Source organism: Netta rufina (genome assembly GCF_964035555.1).
Source record: "Netta rufina genome assembly, chromosome: 10".
Lineage (NCBI taxonomy): Eukaryota > Metazoa > Chordata > Aves > Anseriformes > Anatidae > Netta > Netta rufina.
Window position 1 is genome coordinate 3,514,366 of NC_140133.1, and position 23,369 is coordinate 3,537,734.

General features: G+C 47.9%; 1 protein-coding gene across 1 annotated transcript in view; it reads left to right on the forward strand.

Annotated features, from left to right (window-relative positions):
- Window positions 1–19,601: 19,601 nt before the first annotated feature.
- SUSD3 (sushi domain containing 3) overlaps window positions 19,602–23,369 on the forward strand; it is a gene marked incomplete at both ends in the record, with an annotated part of 32,385 nt that continues 28,617 nt past the window's right edge. Inside the window, one exon of the mRNA XM_084292585.1 lies at window positions 19,602–19,689. Coding sequence (XP_084148711.1) covers window positions 19,602–19,689 — 88 coding nt within the window. The remainder of the gene's footprint in view (window positions 19,690–23,369) is intronic.

Consider the following 23,369-nt stretch of genomic DNA (forward strand, 5'->3'; position numbering starts at 1 on the left):
ACCTCTTCCTTGGTTTCCAAAGTCAGCGCAAGGCTCAGCAGGCTGATGTTTTACTCTAGGTCTGTAAGGGAGCAATCCCTTAGAGGCAGCATACTAATGCTTTCCTCTTTTCTTAGAGATTACTTCCCGTTGCTGTTTTGAAGGGATAAAGCAAATCCGATGTGCCTCTCGTGAAAGTTCCTAAGGCAGACACTGGTATCACATGGGTGCAATCCCCTTCTTAGCTACGCAGAACCAAATCCCCAGGGACTTGCTTGCCACGGGGCTTTGCACTCGCACGTGTGCTGGCTTCGGTACCCAAATGTTACCCCGTGCCGTGCCTTGCCATCAGCTTGTCCAGAGCTGGCGGGTGTTCCACCAAGGGAATGGCATTTTTTGAAATCAGGACCAATTACTTGATATTGGAGCAAGTTGTTTGTGTGTCACCTTTGGCTTTGTAATTATTCCTGTGTCTTTGTCAGGATTAAAACAGTAGAAAGCAACCCTGCAAAAGCAAAGTAAAACTTGTAAGAATTAATGATTCTCATGTGAAAGGATGTAAAAAAAAAAAATAAAAAAATCTGTATCCTAACATTGGAACAATACTTTGGTTAAGAATTTCTGACAAAATTGAAACTAGTTTTCACCTGGAGGAGAAGCATTAGCCAGACATGGGAGTTGGACAAGTTCTAGGGAGGTGAAGCCAGGACCTGGTAACAGCAAGTGTCAGGCTGGCAGCTGCTGCCTGTGAGAGCCAGAGCACTGGTTCAGGTGGTAAATGCTACGGCTCTGGTGCCTCTTCCAGAGAAAATGCCCTGAAATTTTCTCCAGAAGCATGCACAAGACATGGTGACTCCTGCAGTCTTTCCCTGACTCAGAGCCAGCATCCTGGGAGTCACGGAGGAATGTCAGTGTCTGAAGGCAATACAACACTGGCGTAAACTGAGCTTGGTTTTTCTTATGGATAATCAATCTAATTATTATCTGTAGAATCTCAGGCTGGATACACATTTTTGAAGTGTATTGGTTCAAGAGACCAGAAAGCTGATTTGTTCTCTAAAAATATAAAAATTGACATTTCTTGTCAGCCAGTGTCAAAATGGTTTATAAAGGGCCAGGCTGGGGTTCTTGGTATGACAAGATGACAGCTTTCCTCTATATGGCCATTATAAAAGTGCTCTGCAACTGAATTTCAGTGGAAAACCAAGGTTGGTAGAGGTTATCTGCATGTGCTTTGGAAATATTATATCGTTTTAAAAGGTGTCTGAATTTATATGGAGAACTGCATTTGTGGAGGAGAATATTGGCACCTCACTGTTTAGGGTTCATAGTGTCCTCATTTCTAATTCAAGGCAACGCAAAAAGCTATTTTCAATTTCAGTAGCAAATGTATGAAAACTGACATTAATGCTTTTAAAGTGGTGCTCAAAACCCATAGAAATTGGAATCCAGGAAAACAAACAGTGAATAATATGGCTTAGCAACAGCCTCCCAGGTAGCAGTGACATACGGCACCGTGCCGCAGGAGCACGGTGACAGGGGACTGTAAATATCTCAGTGGAGGTATTAGCACCCTAGCTCGCACAGGGCAGGATCAATACTCACAATAAAACTCTGAGCATGAGAGAGAGGGGATTGTTTTAGCCATAAAACTGTAACACCTGTGTGAGCATTTGAATAAGGGTTCTCCAGGACTGTTTTTTTTTGCTGCAGGTCTCCTTGAGCTGGCGAGGGGTTGAAGAGGCAGGACTGGACTGACCACAAACAGCGAGCGAGCACAGCTGGCAGCAGCGGCTGGGCTGCCCTGGCAGAGGAGGAGGGCTTGCTCGCACACAAGTCCTGCAGCTCAGTGCTTGGTTGCAGCTTTCAGCACTGACACTACCACCGCAACGCCCTTCAAACAGTGTGTTAATAGGGGAATACAAAAGCATGCTCTGTAAGGCTGGAAGGGAGCATTCTTGTCACCCACCTAACAAATGTCATCAGGCTTCCTTTAGTTAATCTTTTAGAAAAACATCCACTTCTGATGCATAAAGTGCTGGAGGTTGCAAATTCACAGCTGCATTTAGGAAAATCCCCCTTGGCCATCCCCATCAATGTGTCTTTGTAGCATCACACTGTGTGTGCTCAGCTTGGCTGGTAATGCTGTAGCTGGTTAGTCCAAGCAGCCAAAAAATGTTGACAAAAAGTCCCTGGCCTTAGGTATTTATAACTGCCCATGAAGTAATCCCATTACTCTTCCTCCAGCAAATCTATGAGATTTTTTTTGGTGTGATATTTCCACCATGCTTCCCTGAGCCCTTCCCAAACCAGCAGTCTGCCTCTCCTGTCAACACCAGCACTAGGCATGACACTTCAGAAGCTGGCAAACCTGTGCCAGGTACAGAAATAGGAGGATTTTCCAGCTGTTTCTTGATATTTCTGTCTCATAGCCAGTGTTCATCTTTGTGGCCCCATGCAGCACTGGGAGTACCAGACCAGGTGTTTCTGTTTCGACTCTGCAGCCCTCCTCAGCCCTGACTTGCTGCAGTCCTCTGGCCTCCTGCAGATTTGGTGCACACTTGGTGTACATTTGTTGCTTTGCTGTGTCAAAATGCCTGCTGTCAGTCTGCAGCCAGCTTACCAAGGGAGCTGTATTTCTCTGCTGTTAGCTGCTCTCCTGTCTTTGTGTCCTTAGCATGCTTTGCCTGCAATGATTTTCTATTTTCTTGCAGGTCATCAGTATCCATATTAAATAGTTGGATGTCCAGCACCAGTCACCACAGGAATGCAATAGGAACGGGGACGGGCCGACAATGATCCCTTGGTTACGGTTTGAAGGCTGTCAGTCTGCCAGCCGTTAATCCACGTTAATCCTTTGGAAAGGAGGATTGAGACTCAGCACGGCTCACTCCAAGAGAGGGGTCAGGGGGAATCAGCATGCTTTAACTTCTGCACGTTGACTTCCTGCCTCTAATTGATTTGTCTTCATTTGTGAATGTCCCTGTAGAAGCAGGCTCCTGAGCAAAGCATCATACTTGGTACTCGGTCTGGAGTTGCTGGGGTAGGCTGGGTCCAAGAGAGGACAAATGGGGGGAATGAGTGTAGTGTTGGAAGCTGAGCAGGAGAAGGCTGTTTGGATAAACTTTTGGGTTTGTATTAGTTTCTGTTTATCTGAGGGTGTTCTGGTGTACTTGTTCTCGCTATTGACACGTGGAGCAACCAAGTTACCCCTGATTCATAGATGGATTGCTGTAAAGCTCAGTTGATCCCAGATTTGTAGAGGTGCTTATATTTGTAGTTCCTCTGTAATAAGAATTAGGTACTTAAATAGGAATAAGGCATCCAAACACCTTCACGTAGCTAAGCCAAAATTCTTGCCCTTGTCTACAGAGGGAAGACTTTGGAACTGTAAAAAGTCAAACCTGTTCCCATATCCCAAGACAATATCTCAACCATTTGATCTACGGGCACTTCAGGGGCAAACTATTACAGGCATGAGACACTAGCACACTGACTTAGAAGAAGAGGCTTCAAACTAAAAAGAAAAAAAAAAAAAAAGAGAGAGAGGAAAAAAAATCCTATAATCAATAAATCTTTGTTTGTTTAAAAATAACCCCTAGAACTGCATCCTGTAGCAAATTACAAAAGAGCAAAAGAATGGATGACTCATTTTCTTGTCACTTAGTGTTTTTTGTTGTGTTTTTTTTTTTTTTTTTTTTTTTTTTACATAGTCTTGAGCTCCAGGAAGCATTATGTACCAGTATTGACTTCAGAGGAGTTTAGGAGTTCCTCAGTTCTCTGTTCTGGAGTACAAACTGTAACATGGCATGCTTCTTTCATTTCTAACTTGTTCGGCTGACCAGAAATCTAACTTTTGTTTAAAGTGCAAAGTGAAATTTTAGCTTTTAGACTATGTACCAAGCACTGAGTGCTTCTGTGGGACCCACCAGAGGCATCTCCAATGCTGTCCTGAAAGACCTCTGACTCAGGGAAATATTTGGTTCGTGTTATTGATGTTGTCCATTGCACTCATTTGCCCATGTTAACTGAAATAATAGTTTCAGCCTGTGCCAGAAGAACTGCATTCTCACAAGGGAGACAAAGAAAGGTCTATAGATAGATAGAGCTGATACACTAAAGTGTTTTGGGAAGATCAGCAAGTTGCTGAGCACAGTGCTCTAATGCCTGATATAAACCACTGCCATGCTGAGCAGATGCAGCCACCTAGAAAAAGCAGGGAGTTAAATTGCTCAGCATCTGTGGGGAGGGAAGGGAACCTGAGAGGTTCGGAGAGTTCTCCCTTGTTCTCCCTGTGCAGTGAAGATTTGTGAAATGGAAAACAGCTTTAAAATGCATTCTGAGGTGGTTCTGCTCTTTTCTGGGCCCTCTTCTGAATTCCCGTGTTGAAAACACAAATACAAAAGTCAGCAAACCCCAAGATGGCAAGCTGGATAATACAAATGTGTTAGGGAAAGATCTGTAGGCATGAGTTAGGGTCCCATTGTATTACCCGCTGTGTGGGAACCGAGAGCCTTTGCCTGGAAGGGTTTGTGTTCTGCATAGACAAGATAGCAAGCGAGAAGGCAAACCGGGACAAAAGGAGGCACATTAGTCTTTGTCCCTTGCCATTTCCCTGATATTATCATGTTATTTAAGGACTTGGAGCTTGACAATTGGAGCATCTGCAACGCCATCTGACTGGGAGTTTTCCCAAGTGCTCTGGCTTCCTGCAGCTCAGAGGGAACCTCGCTTCCAGGGTTAGGCAGGAGCTTCAGGCTGAGTCAGACGCGGCACGGGAACAACCATTTGCTCTTATCCCAACTAAAAACCTGCACTTTGAGGCAAGTGAAAATGTACATCACAGCGGTACATTCATATACACTGTGGATACATAAACTCTGCTTTTTGGTTTGTTGTTGCTGGTTTTGTTTGTTTGTTTTTAAGAAAGAAAGAAAAAGGAAACAAAACCTGAAATGAAGCTGGCCAGAGGTGTGTGCAGGCGATGCTCAGCCGAATGGCCTGTTCTCTTTGTTGTTGCCTCCTCACCTGTGCTGGGAGCAGGCTGTGCCCCTGTCTGGGAGCACAGCACATCATGTGATCTGCAGAGATGGTGTGATAAGCCTTGCCCAAGCACGTCTCTAATATTCAATATTCAATCAAACAGTGGACTTTGTGCCTCCTGCTGCTAAAAGCCAGCCACCTGGGGCGCGGGGGAGGCACCCGGTGTCTGAGGCTCCATTACAAGGACCTGGAAGGATTTCTGGCACGAGGAGGGTGATCCAGAGGGCCATCCACTGCCTGAATGTCCCATGTCAGCCCCAGGAGCTTCCCTTCGTCTCTTGTTCTTGCACAGGGAATCCAGGAAAGGCAGAGCCAGCCCGAAGGAGAGCAGAGGGGGTGGATCAGCCAAGATGATGACAGGACACTTTTATTTATAGCCTAACTAAACCAGTGAGAAGGAGCTGTTTGGCGTGTGAAAGGGGAGGGAAATCACACTCCCCCTTCTCAGCCCTTTCGTGTGGAGCAGTGACAGCTCAGATTTGGCTTTGCAGAGGTTACCTGTCCCCTGCCTGTTTCTGGTTTCCTCAGGAGATGGGTACCTCCAAGTCTCCCAAGGAAAACACATAGCAAAGCCTTGCTTCAAAAGTGCCATTTGCTACTTCAGCCTGCTACTTGTACAAATTTTTTTTTATTCTCCTTCTCACCCTGCCTGCCAATTGTGCTTTATTGCAGTGATTTGGAAATGAACTCCTTAATCTTTCACATTGTTAGGAGAACGATGGTAACTTCACTTCCCACTTCGCAGAGAGCAAGAGAAAAATGATTACTGCGCTATAATGTGATACCTGCTAAATAGGGGCCAGAGCAGACTCCTGTCAGCGAGAATTGCTCCTCTTGAACTGCGTGGGATGGGGAGGCTGAGGCTTTCTTGGCTGTTTTGTTACTTTCTGATAAGCTTGTTAATATCTAAAACTATCACTAGTAAAATGCTTGCAGTAAAAGCCACAGATTATGAGTGCTAATCATAAGGTGAGGCAGTATTCAGAGCAAGCAGGGCTTCTCTAGGCACAAAGACAACCTGTGCCTGCCGGTGGGGCTGTGCGGGGCTCCTAAAGAAAGTGCTGGGAAAGGTAAATAATGGGAGCTGCTGTAATGCAGGGATGTCGGTTGCTGGAGTGATGACATACCAGCTGCAAGGAAAGGCAGCGATTCTGTAAGATACAAGAAAACGTCCTCATTTACTCGGTTTCTCCACCTCCAACTTAATCTGCTGCCAATTGAAATTCCTGACATGAGCTATAGATAAGTTTCTAGATAACTGCCTCAGTGCTAGTAGGGGAATAGACACGAATCTTAAGGAACTAATGAGAGCAAATAAAACGTTTAGGAAGAAACTTTGTCATTCGTGCCTTCATCCCATGTAGCTGGAAGTGGCTGAGTACACCACGATGCTCTTGGGGATGTTACTTTCCTTGGAAGGCAGTCAAATGCCTGCCTTCATCTTCAGCAATTTCTTCTCCTGCTTTCTCAGAAACCTACCGGAGCATGCCAGCATCTCTGCAGTGTTTGCAGGTTCATTAACAGAACGAAAGGAAGGCTGCTTTATAGGCAGAGACATCTCGTGTGCCAGAGCACTCTGGCTATGGGATATACTGGTTAAAAGGCACTGCTTGGTAGTAGCATTGTGTGATCGTGTCACTAATTTCCCTCACTGGGTGCCTTTGGACAAAGCAGCTCTCTGAACAGGCATGGGAGGTGGTGGCCATCCTATGGCAACGTAAATCACTGGGCAGTTCATTTGGGGTTACACAAACCAGAAAGGAAACTTGGTGGGAGGTGAGGGATCCTTGGAGGGCCATACTGAAAGGGCAAACAGCCTGCAGGTGCTGAGCTGCCAGGCTGCGAAACAGCAGGTAAGTGGGATGCGGGCACGGGGAGCTTGCCTGTAGTGTCTGTTTCAGTATTTGTTCCAGCACTCACTGCTTGGTGATCTTTAAGGGTTGGATTGGCTACACTTCTGGGTGCTGGATTTGGTGCTCACCCTGTCTGAAGGCAGGACTGGAGATCTCTCGTGATCCCTCACAGCCTGAAAGAGTCTCCATTTCTGCAATGGCTGGTAATTTAACCTTGGTAATGTTTGGTGTCACTCGGGTTTAATTAGGTTCAGGATCAGAGTTAGAGCAGAAGGAGAGGAAGAATAATAAGTGCTGCTTTGCTCGGTCTCCTAATGCATGGGCTGTTAGCTGTCGGCTGGTGGTTTGTTGCCAATGTTATGTGTATGCCAAAATAGCATAACTTAGGTTGTTTTGCTTTAAAAACCTTACTTGGGAGAGTATCCAGCTGAGGCTCCTGTATCACAATTGTCTTTGGTTTCCATATGGGAGACCTAAATGTCAGGATGGAGATGGCATTATTGACCCTGCAAGTGAAGTTATCTTGGTTTTAGAATAATAACAGAATACAAACCTATGCATAAAACACAAAATCGGTGTCACGCTGCAGGAGGTGCAGGTTCAGTCCAGCAAGGTGCTTTGGTAATTCTACCTGCATCTCTCAATGGGTGTACAGAGGATGTGAGAGCTTACCTGTGGCAGTTTGGGCTGGAAGCCTATTCCGCACCTAACAAATCCTTGAGGCTTGGACTGTCCCTGAGAGCCACAGGGCCAGCAACAGGAACTGCAATGTGCAGCAATCAGCTGCACTTGCGGATTTCACCTTTTATTCCCTGTCTTCTCTAAGAGTGAGAGTCTCTTTTCTATGAACTCAGGGCGACAGACATCTTGAAAGAACAAACCTAGCAGGAAATAAAGAAACTGCTCATTTATTTAAATAAGGAGTAAAAGCCAGAAGGTGCTGTGTGTGGCTGGAGCTGAGTGGTCTTCTGTTGTATGCTGTGCTACATCAAATCTAGGAGAGATTTTATGGCTCTGAACACTGGAGGTGACTGTAGTCTACAGAAAACCAATGTTTATGGCATCTAAATACTGCTGGGAAATTGTCAAGCTCTGTCCTGAATCTGGGACTTCACAGGGAAGGATTTCTGCAGGACTGGGTCTGTAGCTGTGTAGAACCCAGTGTGCTGGGGTATTGCCCCAAGCAATTCTCTGCAAAAATCCCCCTAAAGCAATATCATATGGGGTCTCCTTTAAATTCCATTTCTTTTAGTTTTTCAAGTACATGCAGTAAACAAGCGTGGCGGAACTGCGTTGGTGTGCAGAGTGCCTGCAGTGCTCTTTCCTCTGGTGAGCAAGAAAAATGTTTCCAAATCTCCAGTTTTGTTCCCGCATGTTCCAGATGTGCCATCCTGCCACTCCTGGGGCTCCACAGAAACTGGGCTGAATGCAAAAACTCCCACAGAACTCGGGTGAATATATTTCTCCTTTGTTTTACCATAATGAATTAGTTAAAATCAAGAGAGCTCTTCTGGGGGAAATACTCACTTTATGTTCTACTTAGTTTTAAAATACAAAATCATCTCTCAGTTCTCTCCTGTTTATTGTTTCTTACAAATGTAGAACAGCCTCTTACAGAACATCCGTGCTGCAGTCTGAGGGAATTTGCTTTTACGCTATTTAAAAACCAAGCAAGCACAAACTGCCACAATATTTATGCACTTAATCTAGATGGGAGATTTGTATGTGATGATGCAATGTGAATTTTTATGTGTATGCATCTATATCTATAGAAAATTATTCTTTATCCAGTTCTAATCGTAGTATTTCAAGCATATAGGAGTGGGTCTGTTACTGATGTAAAAGCTAAAATTACAAAAATAAGCTGCCTGATTAGATCTGGGATTTAGACTGAACCTCCTGGTCTAGAGAGGCTTTGCTGGTAAGGTCTCTGATATGGCAGATTCCTAGCCCGGGGTGATGGTCTGGCAAGTGAGCAGACTCTGTTTCTTAACCATCTCTAAGGGAACTCTAAGGTTTGCAACTTAGGTGCTTGTGCTGCACTAAATTTTGTGCCAAGTATTGAAGATAGAGATTAAGACTGCACAGGAACTTGCACCGACAGCGTTAATGCCAGAGGCAAGGAGACGGCCGGGCTGCAGCCCCTTCCCCTCTGGCCTGACTCTGTCTCACTGTTGGAAAGCTGGTGTCCTGCTTGCACTCAGCACTTGGCGTTCATGTAATGTGGTGGAGCTGCAATATCTTGAGCGCTGAGAGCATCAGTAGCCAACAAAACATCCTGGCTCCCAGAGTGCATGCACAGCTGCTGTGCACTCGGACAAGATCCTGGCGTGGCAGCGGTAGGTGCTAAATGCAGCTGTACATGATACTAAAATTGACATCGTTTTGTGTTTTCTTGGAAACTCTGTCAGTCCCTTCTGTGCCTTATTTGAGCTACGCTTAGCTACAAAGGAAGACCCCTTTGGTTGCTGATGTACCCAGGTCAGGGTCTGCTTTCCCTTGGCTCTGCTGTGCTACTGCGGCGATGGGGATCTTGCTGCTGGCTCTGCCCAAACCCACCCGGTAAGGGCTGAGTATGCTGAGGTGGCTGAAGTTTACTTCTGTTATGGCTGAAAAAGCTCTTTCAGAGTCATTTTTTTTTAATAAGAAAATTACAACAAATAAATATTTTCCCGAGGAATAAATGAATAAATGTTTCTACGATCACTTTTCCAACACAAGGAGGAGAGATGCCCTGAAACTGCTCCATGAACTTCCTCAGTTGCTGACATGTTCCCTTCCCTGAATTCTTTATGTGATCATACATACCCTCTCCATTTTTAGGTTATGCTTTACTTCCATTAGTCTGCAGTTTTCCAGCTTTTCTTTTTGGATATTGGAAGGTGACTTTAAAACAAAGAAACACCACTGAACTCAATTGGGTCTAGAATTGTGGTCACATAATTTTGGATTTGTAGCAAATTATTTCTTCTGCTTTAACTTTCTAACCTCAATGGCAGCACTAAGTCAAGTAGTTCTCACAACTCTTTTCAGATTATGTTTGTTCCCATTTATGCAGCTAGGTTAAATATAAGCCAGTTTAGGGATGGGGAGAGATGGGGAGAGCCTGTGATTGTAATTCATCCTGCAATGAAGCCACTGCCAGTCAGCAGTTCTCCCTCCTGATCTCTTATGGGCCAGCACCAGAGGAGACAACATATGGTACCATTAGGCACCACGTATGTTGTTGGCTGAAGAGTACACTGGGATTTTATCCATGCCCAGCAACCACCATGAATTTTTCTGTGTTGCTCATGTAGCAGCACAGGGTGGCACTGATGGTGGCGGTGTTGTGATGGGCACTGCAGTGAACTGGCTCCTGCCCAGAGCAATGTGCTGGGGGAATTTGCCAGCTGAATGCAACCCACAATACAACAGAACTTAGCAAACACGTGCAGAAATAAAAAGCAAGCTTAGGAGTCTCAAAGTTTTGCGATCTTGGCCTTAGTAATTTTAAACCATATCTTTTGGATTTGAGTTCTCATGTGGATTTGGAACCATTCAGGTTTTCGAACTCTGGCAAACTTGACTGTTCATACATTTTTCCAGCCAGGTTATTGCTCACTAGATTCCTGATTTGTGAGAGCAGGTCCACCTGTGTGAGCCCCAGCAATCAATTTGTTGGGAAGGATGAACCCATACGCTGTTTCCACAAACTTTGTTGTTGTAAGGGCTCAGTCTGTGGACAAGAAGTACTCAGTGGCAAGAAATTCTGTCTACAGAGGGAATTGTGTGCAGGATCTCGGCACATAAAACTTCAGCTTTGTCAGTCATGTGTCTACAGGATGAAAGAAAGATGAATGTGCTACTTTGGCTGTACATGCTTTTTAAATGGAAAGTTTGTCATTTTGACTTGGTAGCTCAAAATGTGTCCAGTTCTTGGTATTTTTAGGACGTGTTCATGTACCAGTCAAGTGTGGGCAGTCTCCAAAGATAGGACACAGTTTTACTCCCTTTTCACTTAATGGAGCATATTAAAGACTAAAGCAAAACAGACAACCAAAAAAATGATGTGTTCCAGCAGCCAAATTGCTGGCTGTGCTTGGAAAACTCTCTTGCAATTTTAATATATCATAGATTAAAGTTATTTGTAATCTAATTTAAGCAGGTGCAAATAATATCCATTAAAATCCCAAATTGTACACGGGAGTGCTTCTCTCACTTTCTAGTTTTTGTTTTGTTTTGTTTTGTTTTAAATCTATTCTCCCTCATTTAAATAGTTACTAAAGCTAGTCATGTTATTAGTCACTAATAATGTATTTTGTGTGTGTGTCAATTAAGCTACAGTACCAGTTAACAAACATCAAATAACATACTCTGGATTGCAATTTACTGGAAAGGCTTTTGTACAACTTCAAGAACACTGCACATATTTACAGAGAGCTTCACAGAGCTTGGCTGTCTGGGGAAACCCTCACAAGCAGGAGCAGCAGCATCTGCCCACTGTGGCCAGCCGAACTCAGTGCTTTTCAAATTCAGGAAAATATTTTTATATTTGTTTGTGTGCCTTGCTATTCAACCAGCTCCAGCTGGCAGTGACCTCTGTAGCAGAGTGTGGTTGGCTTGAACCACAATGTAGGAAATGAATCGGCAAACCATGCACAATTTCACATATTTATTCCTTCTTCTCTCTGCCTATGTGGCCAAGAGACGGGGATCCTGCAGTCGGTGGGGCGATGCAGTTTCACACGTCCAAGCACTTGACAGCTGTGTCGTCTGGTGTCCCCAGTCACTGAGGAGCATTGTCACTTGTGCACTGGCACTCATTTTCATTTTTCTGGTGTTGCCTGAAATATAACTTCTACTCCTTCCTGCCAGCTCTGTCTTTTTTGACAACAGCAATTATTTTTGACAACAACATTATTTCTTAACCATTTCAGAGCCTTGAGATGTCTGGCACAGAAGAAACGTTCCTGCTGGCTAAGCATTTTACCAGGATGGCCTGCCTGCCTTCTGGGATGGGGGGAAGAAGTTCGGCAGACAAGTTCAGCATTTGCTTTATTATCCAATGTTACTAGCTTTAAGTGTGTGTGTGTGTATACATATATATATATATGACTTTACATGTTTTAGCTGATGCTGTTCGCTATTTTCTCTCTCATGTGCTCCTGTCCTCCCAGTCTTTCAGGTTGGCCATATGAGATCCTGCGGGCATCCACCATGACTGCAGTCAAGAACACTACGCAAGTCAAGAACAAAGGTGAGTTTTCTACTGCTGCTTTCCTTGAAACTCGAGAACATTTCCCTGGAGGCTATGGACAAGCTTCTCCAAGCCTTTTTACCTTTTTCAGGTTTTAAAATTTCTTTACTATTTCATTCATGCCTGCTTTATGGCTTGCAGATGACATTATATTGCTCTGATGTTAGCGTGTTCCATTTGACTCTTGGGGCTGCAGGGATCAACTTAGGCAGCTGTGATCAGAGGGCAAAGAAGCTTGCTGACCATGCACAAGGGATCTCATGCGGCTGCTAACGAACTCATAACTTGAGCTTTCTCCTGACAAACGGGTTATATCTCCTGGCTGCCTCTCCACATCATGCTCTAGCTGAGAACTGGGAAACATTTGGAATTTATGACTGCAATGAATCTATCATTTGTAAAAGGAGGTACAGCCCAATGTGAGCTTTTGCAAGGCCTGGTACACACTGGAAAGCCCCCAGTATTCCCCCAAATTTTCCAGATCAAGGTCAGTAGTTCAGTTAGTCGTGGGACTGCAGGATGCCTCGTGGGGTTTCTATGCTGGCTGAGGCAGGATACTTCATTTATTTATGCCCAGGGAGTTGATCCTAGTTTCTTTTGCTGTCCCTGCCTGTTTGTGTGAGAATGGAGCTATTGGTGAGCTGTAGCCAAAGCCCAGCAATTCTGAGTAAGCTGAAGTAAGCTGGTTTGGTGATATCACTTGTAGAATGAAATACGTTCTGTGAACTGAGCTCCTGATAGAATTGTTTCAGAAAGACTGCAGTTCTTTTTTTATTAGAGGGAAGATACTTCTTGGTTGAACTAGATGGACTTGAGACCAGCTTACTTATTAGCACTTGTTAATATCATTTAATATACAGGTAACTCGTACAACAGCGCACATCAGTAACAGAAGAGGTTTTTGCTTCAGGCCAAATATTTAAGCTCTAGCTCTCCTGTTCATGCCCTTACAAGGTAGGCTCTAACAAATGGTTCTTACAGAAAACTGCCTGCATAAAGTGTAACTGTATTTTATACGGAGTAATAAATGGAGAGTGAGTGGATCCACTTGACTTACTCCAGCCACCAGCAAATGTATAGCTTGCACTTTCAGAAGTTGCTGACATATCTCTTCATAACTTGTGTCGGGAATATATTTTTTTCATGGCTGTACTCATTAAAAATAAGCACCCGAGGTTTCACAGAGAATCAAGGTACAAAGACTGAGTGGATACAATGAAGTAAAGGTACTAATTATGGGAGGTAAGTCAGCAGGATTTGGAGTGCTGCCAGATCACACAATGTGTTTTGGATGACTGTAACTCCAGGGGTTAGTTTGTGGTGGGAAAATAAAATTAGCATAAATATCCTAATAATTACTTTCCTTGTCTGTGAAATCAGATTGACAAGTCCTGTGGGGAGAAATAACTCCTTTAACGAGTCTGCAAAGGTGATGACTGCTGCACTTGTTCTTGCTGGTATAAATTTGGACTTTCAGGTATACATTGTGTCTGTCCTGGCTATTTTTGTTGTGAAGAGAAAAAACAGGATGTAGAGGTGTGCATTTAGTTTCAATTTAAACAAAATATGTACACTCAGGAATGCATTTCATGCCTTTGCTTAGAAGCCTTCTTGGTGAAAAATGTGCGTGTTGAAGATGCACAGGCTCAAATTCAGCTGTGATCTGAAGCCAAACTCTTGCTGACTTGAATATTTTTTCATTTATATGTAATAGGGGTGAGCTTTCCCCATCTTCTAGGGGATAATTTAAAAATTATCACTTGAACCTTGGGTTTATTCATGGGCCTGTCAGCTTTCTCTGCTTTGTGTGCTTTAAAACAGACCATGTCACTCCTGTTGATAACACTGCGACCCTATATAAAAACTGTCTGTGGCATGGGACTCAACATCTGGCTGGCCTCGCGCACAGTATCTTGCAACTTCTCAATCTTAAACCCTCCACAAATGCTCGTCTGCTCTCAGCGCCGAGGCAGGAGGGGCAGCAGCTGAGGAACAAGCACCCTCTTTGGGGGGGTTAATGCAGAAAGCCAAGCCCCGTTCTGAATATTGATCACAAGGTGTCGCTGAGCAAGGTCACTGATTTCTTCTGCCTGTTTTTGGTAGCCCACGAGGAGGGAAGGGGTCATCCTCACTGAGAAACAAATCTTTCTGCCCCTTGCTCAGAGAATTCTGCTACTTCTTGGTAATGCCAGGGCGCTGGGAGATGTGTTTCAGCAGAAAGCTGCTTTTGTTTAAAATCAACAGCTCTCTGATTTTCACAGCAGATCAACTTTCCAAGAGCTCTAGGTCTTAAGTGGAGAGGAAAATCCCACTGCTTGCTTGCATTTTTATTCCTCCATATAATCCCCCTACTTAATGCCCCACAGCATCTTTTCTTCTAAGCTAGCTTCTGATTTTTGGAACTGTTTTCATATTTAGATCTTAAATGTAAGAATAAAAAAATATGTATATCCTATTTGTTAGGGCAAGCCTCCCTCTTGCCCTCTCAGCCTGAGTGCCCCGATATCTGGATGCCCCATGGTTTTTGGTATGTTTCAGGCAAGGGTTCCTGGTGTGAGTTTAGCTCCATTCGAAACCTGATGGGAGTGAAAATAATTCTCTTCTTCAGTGTCCAACTTCCAGTAGCTGGGAGGGGGAGAACCTGAAATTCACCCACTTCTTCTTCAGCTTCTGCCTGCTGCATCCCCCAGGCATGGTGTCTGCGGGGCTCCTATCTGCCCTGCAGGTACCACGCTCCTCGGCTCGGCTCAGCCCTTCCTCAGATAACTGCCATCAGCTCCCAGCAGACAGACCCTGCTTGTGGTGAGCCCCTGCGGTTTTCTTATCCTTCGTCAAGGCACCATCGCATCCCCTGCAACCTGCTGTCAGGCAGTTTTTTGTAGACCATCCTCTTACTTCTCTGTCCTGCTGAAAACCTGGAAGTGTCACACAGACACTTTTTTTGTTCTTTTCCTTTTGAGCGAGCCACTTGCTTTCTGTCTCTTCTTTCCCAGTTCCTCCAAGAATTCCCCATTGTTTATTTCCTTTTACTTTGTGTGTGTTTATTCCAATACCATGCCTCTTAAAACCATCTCTACAGGCTCAAATGCTGGTTTGGGGGCTTAAATGGAGAACGTGGAGGCTCGTAACAGCTGAGGCTGGTTTGCAGTGCGCTCATGCACATTCATAGCAGGGCTCGGGGCTGTTGAGCCCTGTGGTGCTGTGCAGTGTGCATGTTTGTGATGGGGGGATTTGCATGTTCTTACCATTTATTTTGTTTCCTGATTCCTAGGCTCAGCACAAACAATTTAAATGGGAAAATAAAAAGCAAACAATGATAATTCTATTATAATTTTAAGAAACTGAGCTGGGAAAGAAAGTGTGACATCTGCCAGATTACCACAGGCACCAAATCCCAAACCAAACATGAACGTGTAAGGCCATGTCTGCTTAACTGTCACTGCGCTGATTAGCACCGAACAATGCTCGAGGAGCGGGCTTGCATGCGAGTGCACCCAGTAACATTTTATCTTGTATTGAAGACACAAATGGCTGTTCTCAGAATGTTTGTTTTTCCAAGCTACTGGCAAAACTGCATGTATATCGATGCCACTTGGCCTGCTGCACTGTTTATTCTTTTCTGTTGCAGAGGGAACAAAACCCTCCCCTCTTCACATTAACTCACCGTTTTCAGGCAGTGCTTCGGTGGGATATATGCAGCTGCATGTTGCTGTGCTTTCCCCACCTCGTGTCACTGCCCCATACCTAGCAGCAGCAGAAGAAAATACAAGGTACTGAGCTACAGCCCCATCCTGAGTCCAGCACCTCTCCGACATCTGCCCACATCTCCCAGGGAGAAGCGCAGGGTTCCTGGGCAGAAGGAAGGTAGAGCTTTGGGTGCAGCCTGTGAGCGGTCCCCTGGCTGTCAGCCCGGTGCTGGTGGCAGCCCAGGAGCAGGTGGAGGAGCTGTGACAGCTTGGCCTAGAGTTTGGCCCAGGCACGCAGCTTGGCCCATGGCACAAGTGATGCTGCAGGTCCCCGCGTGCTGTCTTGCTTGCTTGGAGTTCCCTTGATCACCTCTCTCTGCTGTGAAAAGCAGCTCTGTATCTCCCATCTTTAATCACTTCCCTGTTAGGGCTACATCCTTTCCTGTTATGCCCTAGCTACTTGCAGTCCTTTGAGAAGAGGTTTTGCTGAAAGCCCTTCTATGAAAATCCAGATAGAAAATATCAGCTAGATATTCCCTATATCCTGTCCTGTTGGCTTCTTTAAACATCCCCAGAGGATTTTTGAGATACAATTTAATTCCATTTGTAAAAGTCACGTTGACTCTTCCCCAGTATATTAAATGTATTCATGTTTTTACTGATTTTATTTGCTAAAACATTTCCTACTATCACGCTGGTGCAGATTTTGGGCTTACCAGCCAATAGCTTCTGAGGCCTCATCTGAAGGAAATCCTTCTGAAAAGCTGGTGTTATGTGCTCTATTTCAGGCCTTAGCTAATTGGGAAGATTTTAAGTGAAATGTTATGCATCAGGCTTAAAAATTAATGTGCCTGCTTCATCTTGAGGTTTTTTTGGCCACTTGATGAATGCCTTCTGCTATCGTTCTTTGCCTATGTGGTCCACAGCATCATCTACCATCTACAGACCACCTTGTGCGTCCCTTCAAAGAGGGATTCTGGCTTCCCTCCTTGTTTTCATCACGAGTAAGCAAAGAATTAATTTATCTTTTCTGCTATGACCCTATCTTCTCTGAGTGCTTCTTTCATATCCTGATCAAAGACCCCACAGGCTCTCTGGCAGAATTTCTGCTTGTAGGGCACTTGAGGAGAAATTTACTACTCATTTTGATGCTTTCTGCAAATTGCTCTTCTACTCCTTGACCTGCTTTTTGTGCCGTTCACATTTAGTCTGCTGGATTTTCTACTCTTCCCATTCAAAGGCAACTTCAGATTTTCAAAAGGACACCTACCTGCTCCTAATAACCCTCTCCCTCCAGCTTTTCCTTTCTGATCCTTCTCAAGTCCCGTCTAAGACGGCATGCCCTGTGCCTCCAGCCCTGTGGCCGAGAGCAACCTCCTCTCTGCCGGGGAGGATCTGCCCCTCGTGGCTCCTCCTCAGAGGCTGTTTTCTAGCAGGGCCTCTGCTTTGCTTCCCCTTTTTGGGCTGAGTACAACAGCGGTGAATTGCCTGGCTCCTGCTGCTCTTGCAAAGGTGCCAGATCTCGAGCACGTTGCGGTCTGCAGCAGAGGCTCGGGGGTGACGCTTTGAGGCAGGCTGTGTGCTCAGGGCTGCTGCTGCTCCCGGAGGAGGAGCCACCTCCCTTGGCAGGGGCCCGCCACTGATTCAGAAGCACCCTGGGGCCACTAACACTTCTTACAACCTAGCAGATGATTTCATTGCCATTTGAAAAGGTCTAGACTTTCTTTCAGGAATCTAATTGCTGAGCCTGAGGTGGATTTCCAGCAATAACACCTGTGCATGTGTTATCTGGTTAGAACAGAAACCTGTGGCTGAGAGCTACTGGCCTTCCTTTAGAGAGGTACAGAACAAGCAACGCCTCCTACTCAAAGTTTCTGAGCAAGGTAGACAAAGCCCGGTTTTGCTGCCTCAGGGATGAGGGTCTGATGCTCAGCAGGAGCCAGGCAGCTTCTGCAGTAAAAAGGGAGGAGGAGGAGGTGCAGGGGGCTGGCTGCAGGGGAGGAAGGTGCCAGAGCTCAGCCCGCTGCTGCAGGAGGGCTGGGGAACTGGCACGGGGCACAGGACATGATTTTTAAATCCCTGCAGCAGGGCTCTGCAGCCTGGGGCTACGTGGGCAGCGAGGCCACAGGGAGTGTTGCTTCAGCAGTCTTGTGCCCTTGGCAGCCTTGAGCCAGCCCTAATAACTGGGATTAGAAAATGGTGCCTTAGGGCAGCTTAGTGAAATCCAGCAGTCAAACAACCCCTACACAAAGGCAACAAGTGTCTAGTTGGGCTGCATTGCTTCCAGTGGTGCTGAAGGCTAAGTAAGGGGTCTGCCATAGAAAAACTGGGCTTCAGCATGGAAGCTTTCATGATTTCTAAGTTGCGCTTTCCATGCTCTTCCTTCTTTCCCCCCTAATTTCCTGTATGCATTCCCATTATACTGATGAGATTTGTCACTAAATTGAAAGCATATTGGCATGGGAGGGGTGGCACTCAAAGTGCAATCACGTTGCCGTTGTTCAGAGGTGGACAGCAACACCTTGCTTGGGCAAAACTCCCTTTTATTACAGCTGGACTTTAAGTAAGCATTACAGAAATTGGGTCAGTGTAATTGGCCACCACCTCTACTGAAATCAGCAGCAAGACTTGTGCTGGTGGCAGCACGAGCTGTCACCTCACGGGTGGCTCCAGCCATGGCCTAGGGCTGCCCTGTGCTGGGGGCTTGCCCAGCAGGCGTTTTCAGGACCTGCCTCCCTGCTGGGCAAAGCTTTGCTTTCGGTTATGAAGAAAGACTGGCTGCCCGTAGGAGGGGAGAAGAGTTCACATTCTGCTTTGGCACTTGCTTCTGGAGGTGTGTGTAACAGGAGGTCTGGCTTGTAACACGGTAACGCGGGGTGTGTGACCTTGCCATAGCAGCTGTCGGAGGATGGAGTGGACTGTGGGAGCTATCGCTCCTGGGGCCTTCAAGTGGATTTTGGAGTATTTGGCATTAGTGCAAATGCAGACCTCATTTGTAAGCTGCAGAATTTTCCAAAAAAAAAAAAAAAAAAAAAAAAAGCCACACTTTTTTTCCTAGAGCATGACTATTACTTTTAAAACCTGTGTTTTGGTTGTAGAGCTGCAAATAGCAGCCCTCTGTATCCGCAGCACAGAGGAAGGGGCGCCGTGCCCGGGCGCAGCGCAGCCGTGGCACCCGTGGGTTCGGTCCCTCGCCACTTGCGCTGCCAGCAGAGCCTCGGATCTCCCTCAGCCTGTCTGGGCTCGGTGCGTGTTGGAATTTCATCTCCCCAATCTGCTCCTGCAGACTTTTTTTTTTTTTTTTTAATTCATGTGGAAAAAAAATAATAATGAGAGGGTAAAATAAGCGGAGCGAGAGCGAGCGTCAATAGCCCCAGCCCGTATGCTCAGCGCCTTCCTGCAGAGCTCCCGCAGCAGGGCCCCGCTCAGCCCCCGGCGCTGCCTTAGGGCCCCGGGCAGGGTCAGCACCCAGGGGTGCTGGGCGGGGGCTGAGCCCCGCTCCCTGCCCCGAGCCTTAGGGCCACGGCCGGGAGCGCTGGCCCAGCCCCGCGGGGGCCGAGTTTGGGGTCAGCTGGCGGTGACCTGGGGGTGGCTGTGTGTCACCCCGGGCCTCACCCCGCCTTCCTCCTCCTCCTCCTCCCCGGGGCGGGGCGGGCTGCCGGCGGCTCCCCCGGGACACCGCCTCCCCCCGGCCCGGCCCCGGCGGCGGAGGCGGGCACGGCTGCACCTGCCGGCACGGCTCGGCTCGGCTCAGCACGGCTCGGGTGGGCACGGCTCGGCTCGGCACAGCTCAGCCCAGCCATGCCGGCAGCCACGGCGCCGGGCCCGGAGGTGCCGCGGAGCGCTGCGCCCGGCCGGGACGGCGGCGGCCCCCCCCGCGGCTACACAGGTAGGGAGGGATGCGGCCGGGCCCTCCTTTAGGGCACGGGGCGGGACCCCTGGGGGGGCTTGGGGTCTCCTGTCCCGCCCCCAAGGCTGCGGGACCCCCGTCGAGGGGCTGCGGCTGCCCCAGGTGTGGGCTCCCCTCGGCCGCCCCCTCCCCGCGGCACCCCCCGAGCCCTGGGGGCACCCCGGGGGGCGGCGAGGCCCCCGCCGTGCTCGCAGGGGGCTCGGAGCTGGGCAGGAGCAGGGAGATCGGTGGGGCCGGCAGCTCGGAGCTGGGCAGCAGCCGGGGGAGCTGGCGGGGCACGGCCCGGGGGGGGCGGCTCGGCACGGGGCGCGCTGCCGGCAGCTGCCGGCCCCCGGCACAGCCAGCGGCGGGCAACGGCCCGGGGAGAAAATGGAGCCCCGGGCGCTCCGCTGGAACGGGGCGATGCACCGAGGGCTGCGATGGGAAATGCATCAAAGCTCTCTTGCTTCCTCTTCTCCCCCCTCCGCCCCAGTTTCGTTGCTCAACTTGGGCAGGGGAGCGCGTTTCCAGAGCTCCTTGGCTGGGCTGGGAGCGGTGAACTTGATGCCGATTGGGCTCTGGCCCTAGCGCAGGTGGGACGCGCCCGCTGCACCTGGGCTGTCGCCTCTGCAGCTTTCAGGGGCTGGGGGGCACAGGGGGGTCCTGCTGCCCGCGGCGGTGCTGGATCGGGCTCCAGCAGCTGCCTGCTCGCTGCCCCGGCGAGCCCTGAAGCTGGCAAGGTAAAGCGAGAGGAGCCTGCCGGAGCTCTGCGCCGCGCTGCTCGCCCAGGCTCTCCCTGCCTGCTGCAGCTTGCGGTGTAGGCAGTTCCCTGCCTTCAGCACCAGCAGCGCTCAGCACTTCTCGAGCCCCGGGACCTCATCCTCCTGCAGCCCGTCCCCCCCACGCCCACCTCGCTGGGATCGAGTTCACCCCCGCGGTCCCGGCGGGCTTTATCGATGACCCGGTTTTTATGATGCTGATGGAAACGAGCAAACGCGTTCGGGCTGATGGTGTAGCGATGCTTTAAATTGCACCCGCCGAGTGTGCCTAACTGCGCGTTTCATTTGAATTTAATAGCGCGGTTCGTTTTTAAAAACAGGGAACAGCTTCTGGGGAGCGTCCCTGAGAATTAACAACTCAAACTCAGGCGTGGACACCGTTTCTCTAATTTTTGCTAATTATTGGCTTTTTTGCTTGTGTAAAATCACATGTGTTGGGCTCCATTTAGTTGTTGTGTCAAACTGTCCCCTCGGACTGGGCTGTGCCACCAGGCAAGATGGGTCAGAAGGGGCACGTCCCATGTGCTCAGCCTTTCCTCTTCCTGAGTGGGATAATCTTGCCCCCTTTACCTGTGGCAAAACTCCCAGAAGTGTGGGATCGACCAAAAAATCCCGGCATGCAGACTGGCATCTCAGCCTCGGTTAATGCCTTGGATGCCCACAAACCTGACTCCTGGGTCAAGCCGGATCGCTGTGCTTCACAGCTAGCAAGTACAGGCATTTTTCACCATCTGTATTTTTGAAGTCAGAACAAGAGAATGTGGTGTTACGCTTGTTGTAGTACCTCTAAGGAGACGTTTCTTCCTGTACTGAAGAACCTGATTATTTAGGCTTTGTGTGGAGAGGCTGAAAGGGAGAAACCTATTTTCAGGCCAGGGCTAGCAAGGGGCAGTCCTCCTTCTGCTGTGTTCCCAACCAGAACAGCTCTCACTGTCCTTCCCAAACCACCTGCAACAGTGATGTGGACCAGGAGTTATTATTAGTGGGTGCCAGATTGGAGTCAAAAGGGGCTGGACAGGACCACGGCACAGATACATCTGCATGTAAGTCCACATCGATTGTGGGGCCAGCAGAGATGCTTGCAGCAGGCACTTTTGCCAGACCCACCACTGCCATGCTCCCCGCAAGCTCCCTCACAGCCTCTTTGCCCACTGCTGTGGAGTCTGTTCTGCCCTTCCCCATCCACACAGGTTTCACCTTGGCTGGATATCAGTTTGTTGCTACAAGTGTACTGAGCTAGCCGGATGTGCTGCTGTTAAATCTGAGTGGTTTGGATAGCTAAAATTATGGCTACTTGGTGTATAATTTTTAATTAAACTCTTGCTCAGGATGCTTAATTTAAAATGTGATGTGTTGTTTATGCAGCAGCATTTGCAGAAGTGACCTCCAGAGAGAGCTGATGACAACTGTTATACAGCACCTTTCATTTATTGTGTAGTTATTGGTGATCATTTTTCTTTGCTGCTTTGATTGAGTAAAATTTCTGGCCCTGGCCTGCAGGGCGCTAATAAGTCTCGTGGATAAACTCCTTTGCGTGCTCCTTGTGCAGGGGATGAATGAAAGCATTGCAAGATTTCCATTTGAATCAATATATGAATGAGAGGGAAGTTAAATTCATTGCACAGCCTGATGCATTTAACACTTAGGGTCTGACAGCTTCCTGCAACGCAGTTGTGACATTCAGGCATGCTCTGCTCTTCCTGCTCCTGCCTGCCTGCTGAGGGCTGGCATCTCTCTCCCACTGTCCCTACTGGACTGAACCCAGGGGGACCGCTGCCACCCTTTGCTGGGGAAGGTTCAGCAGGGCATTGCAAAGCAAGCAGTGAGCTCAGCCTCATTTCCACCTCCCGGTCACAGCCAAGCAACAGCTGTGGCTGCAGGTGGGCGCTGGGACGCTCGCTGTGCTTCTCTCGTGCTCTGCTAGCAGACAGGCAAACGCGCAGAGCAGGAGCGTGGGCAGGGGAAGAGTGCAGCAAACTGTCCCGGTGCCTCTCGAGGCTGCGAAGAAGCCTTCTTCTATTGTGTTTTTAAATGATACTGATGCTTTTATGTTCTCCTTATCGTCTCGTGGTTGTTGTGCTGTCACAGCAGCATTACGGCATTATTGCCTTGCTGCAGGAGTTTACTGTGGACAGATGCTCATCAACCATCTCTTGCCAGGCCCGTTATATTATCTGGAAATGCCTGTGAAATTCTGAAATGCTCATTGAAGTGGTGACTGAGCGGTTTCCTGCCCTATGGGCACTGTCAAGCAGAGGCAGGGATGGCCCTGTGGCTGCAGAGCTGCGGGCAGCACAGCCGCTGGGCTGTCACTGAGGTGCTGCTGCCCCTGAAGCTGCTCAGATTATAGCAGGGGGCTCATCGGGTGGAATAGGAAAGGGAGGAAGGAGTAGTAAAGGCGTGTAATTATTTTCAGTCTCCACATCACTGAAGCTGGGGCTCTAGCCCTCTGTTTGTCTAGAACGGCACCTTGGTTTGTGCTGTGGTTCTTCCCCCAGCCCCCAGTGCAATCATGTAGCTCTTTTAAGGCTGCTCTGCCCCAGATTGGGGCAGCACCTGCTGCTAGAAACACCAACCTGCTTCTGCAAATGCATCAGTGCAGCCACAGACAAAGGTAATGTAGGAAAGAAAAACAAAATGTGTCAGAAACTATGATGCCAGGTTAGAACTTGGTAGCTCTCTTGCTGCTGGGCTGTTGGTAGTTGTGGTTCGGCCATATCCCTCTGCTTTCCCAAACCAGGAGGGAAGAGAGGCTGCCTGAGGTAAGCTGCAAATAACCTGTGGGTTGTGCCACAGGAAACCGTACGTGCTAAGTCCAGACAAATTCCTGCAAGAAGTTACCTAGCAGGCACCATTTAGGGGAAAGACACCACCTCTGGCTTAGGACAGACCTGAGCTGTG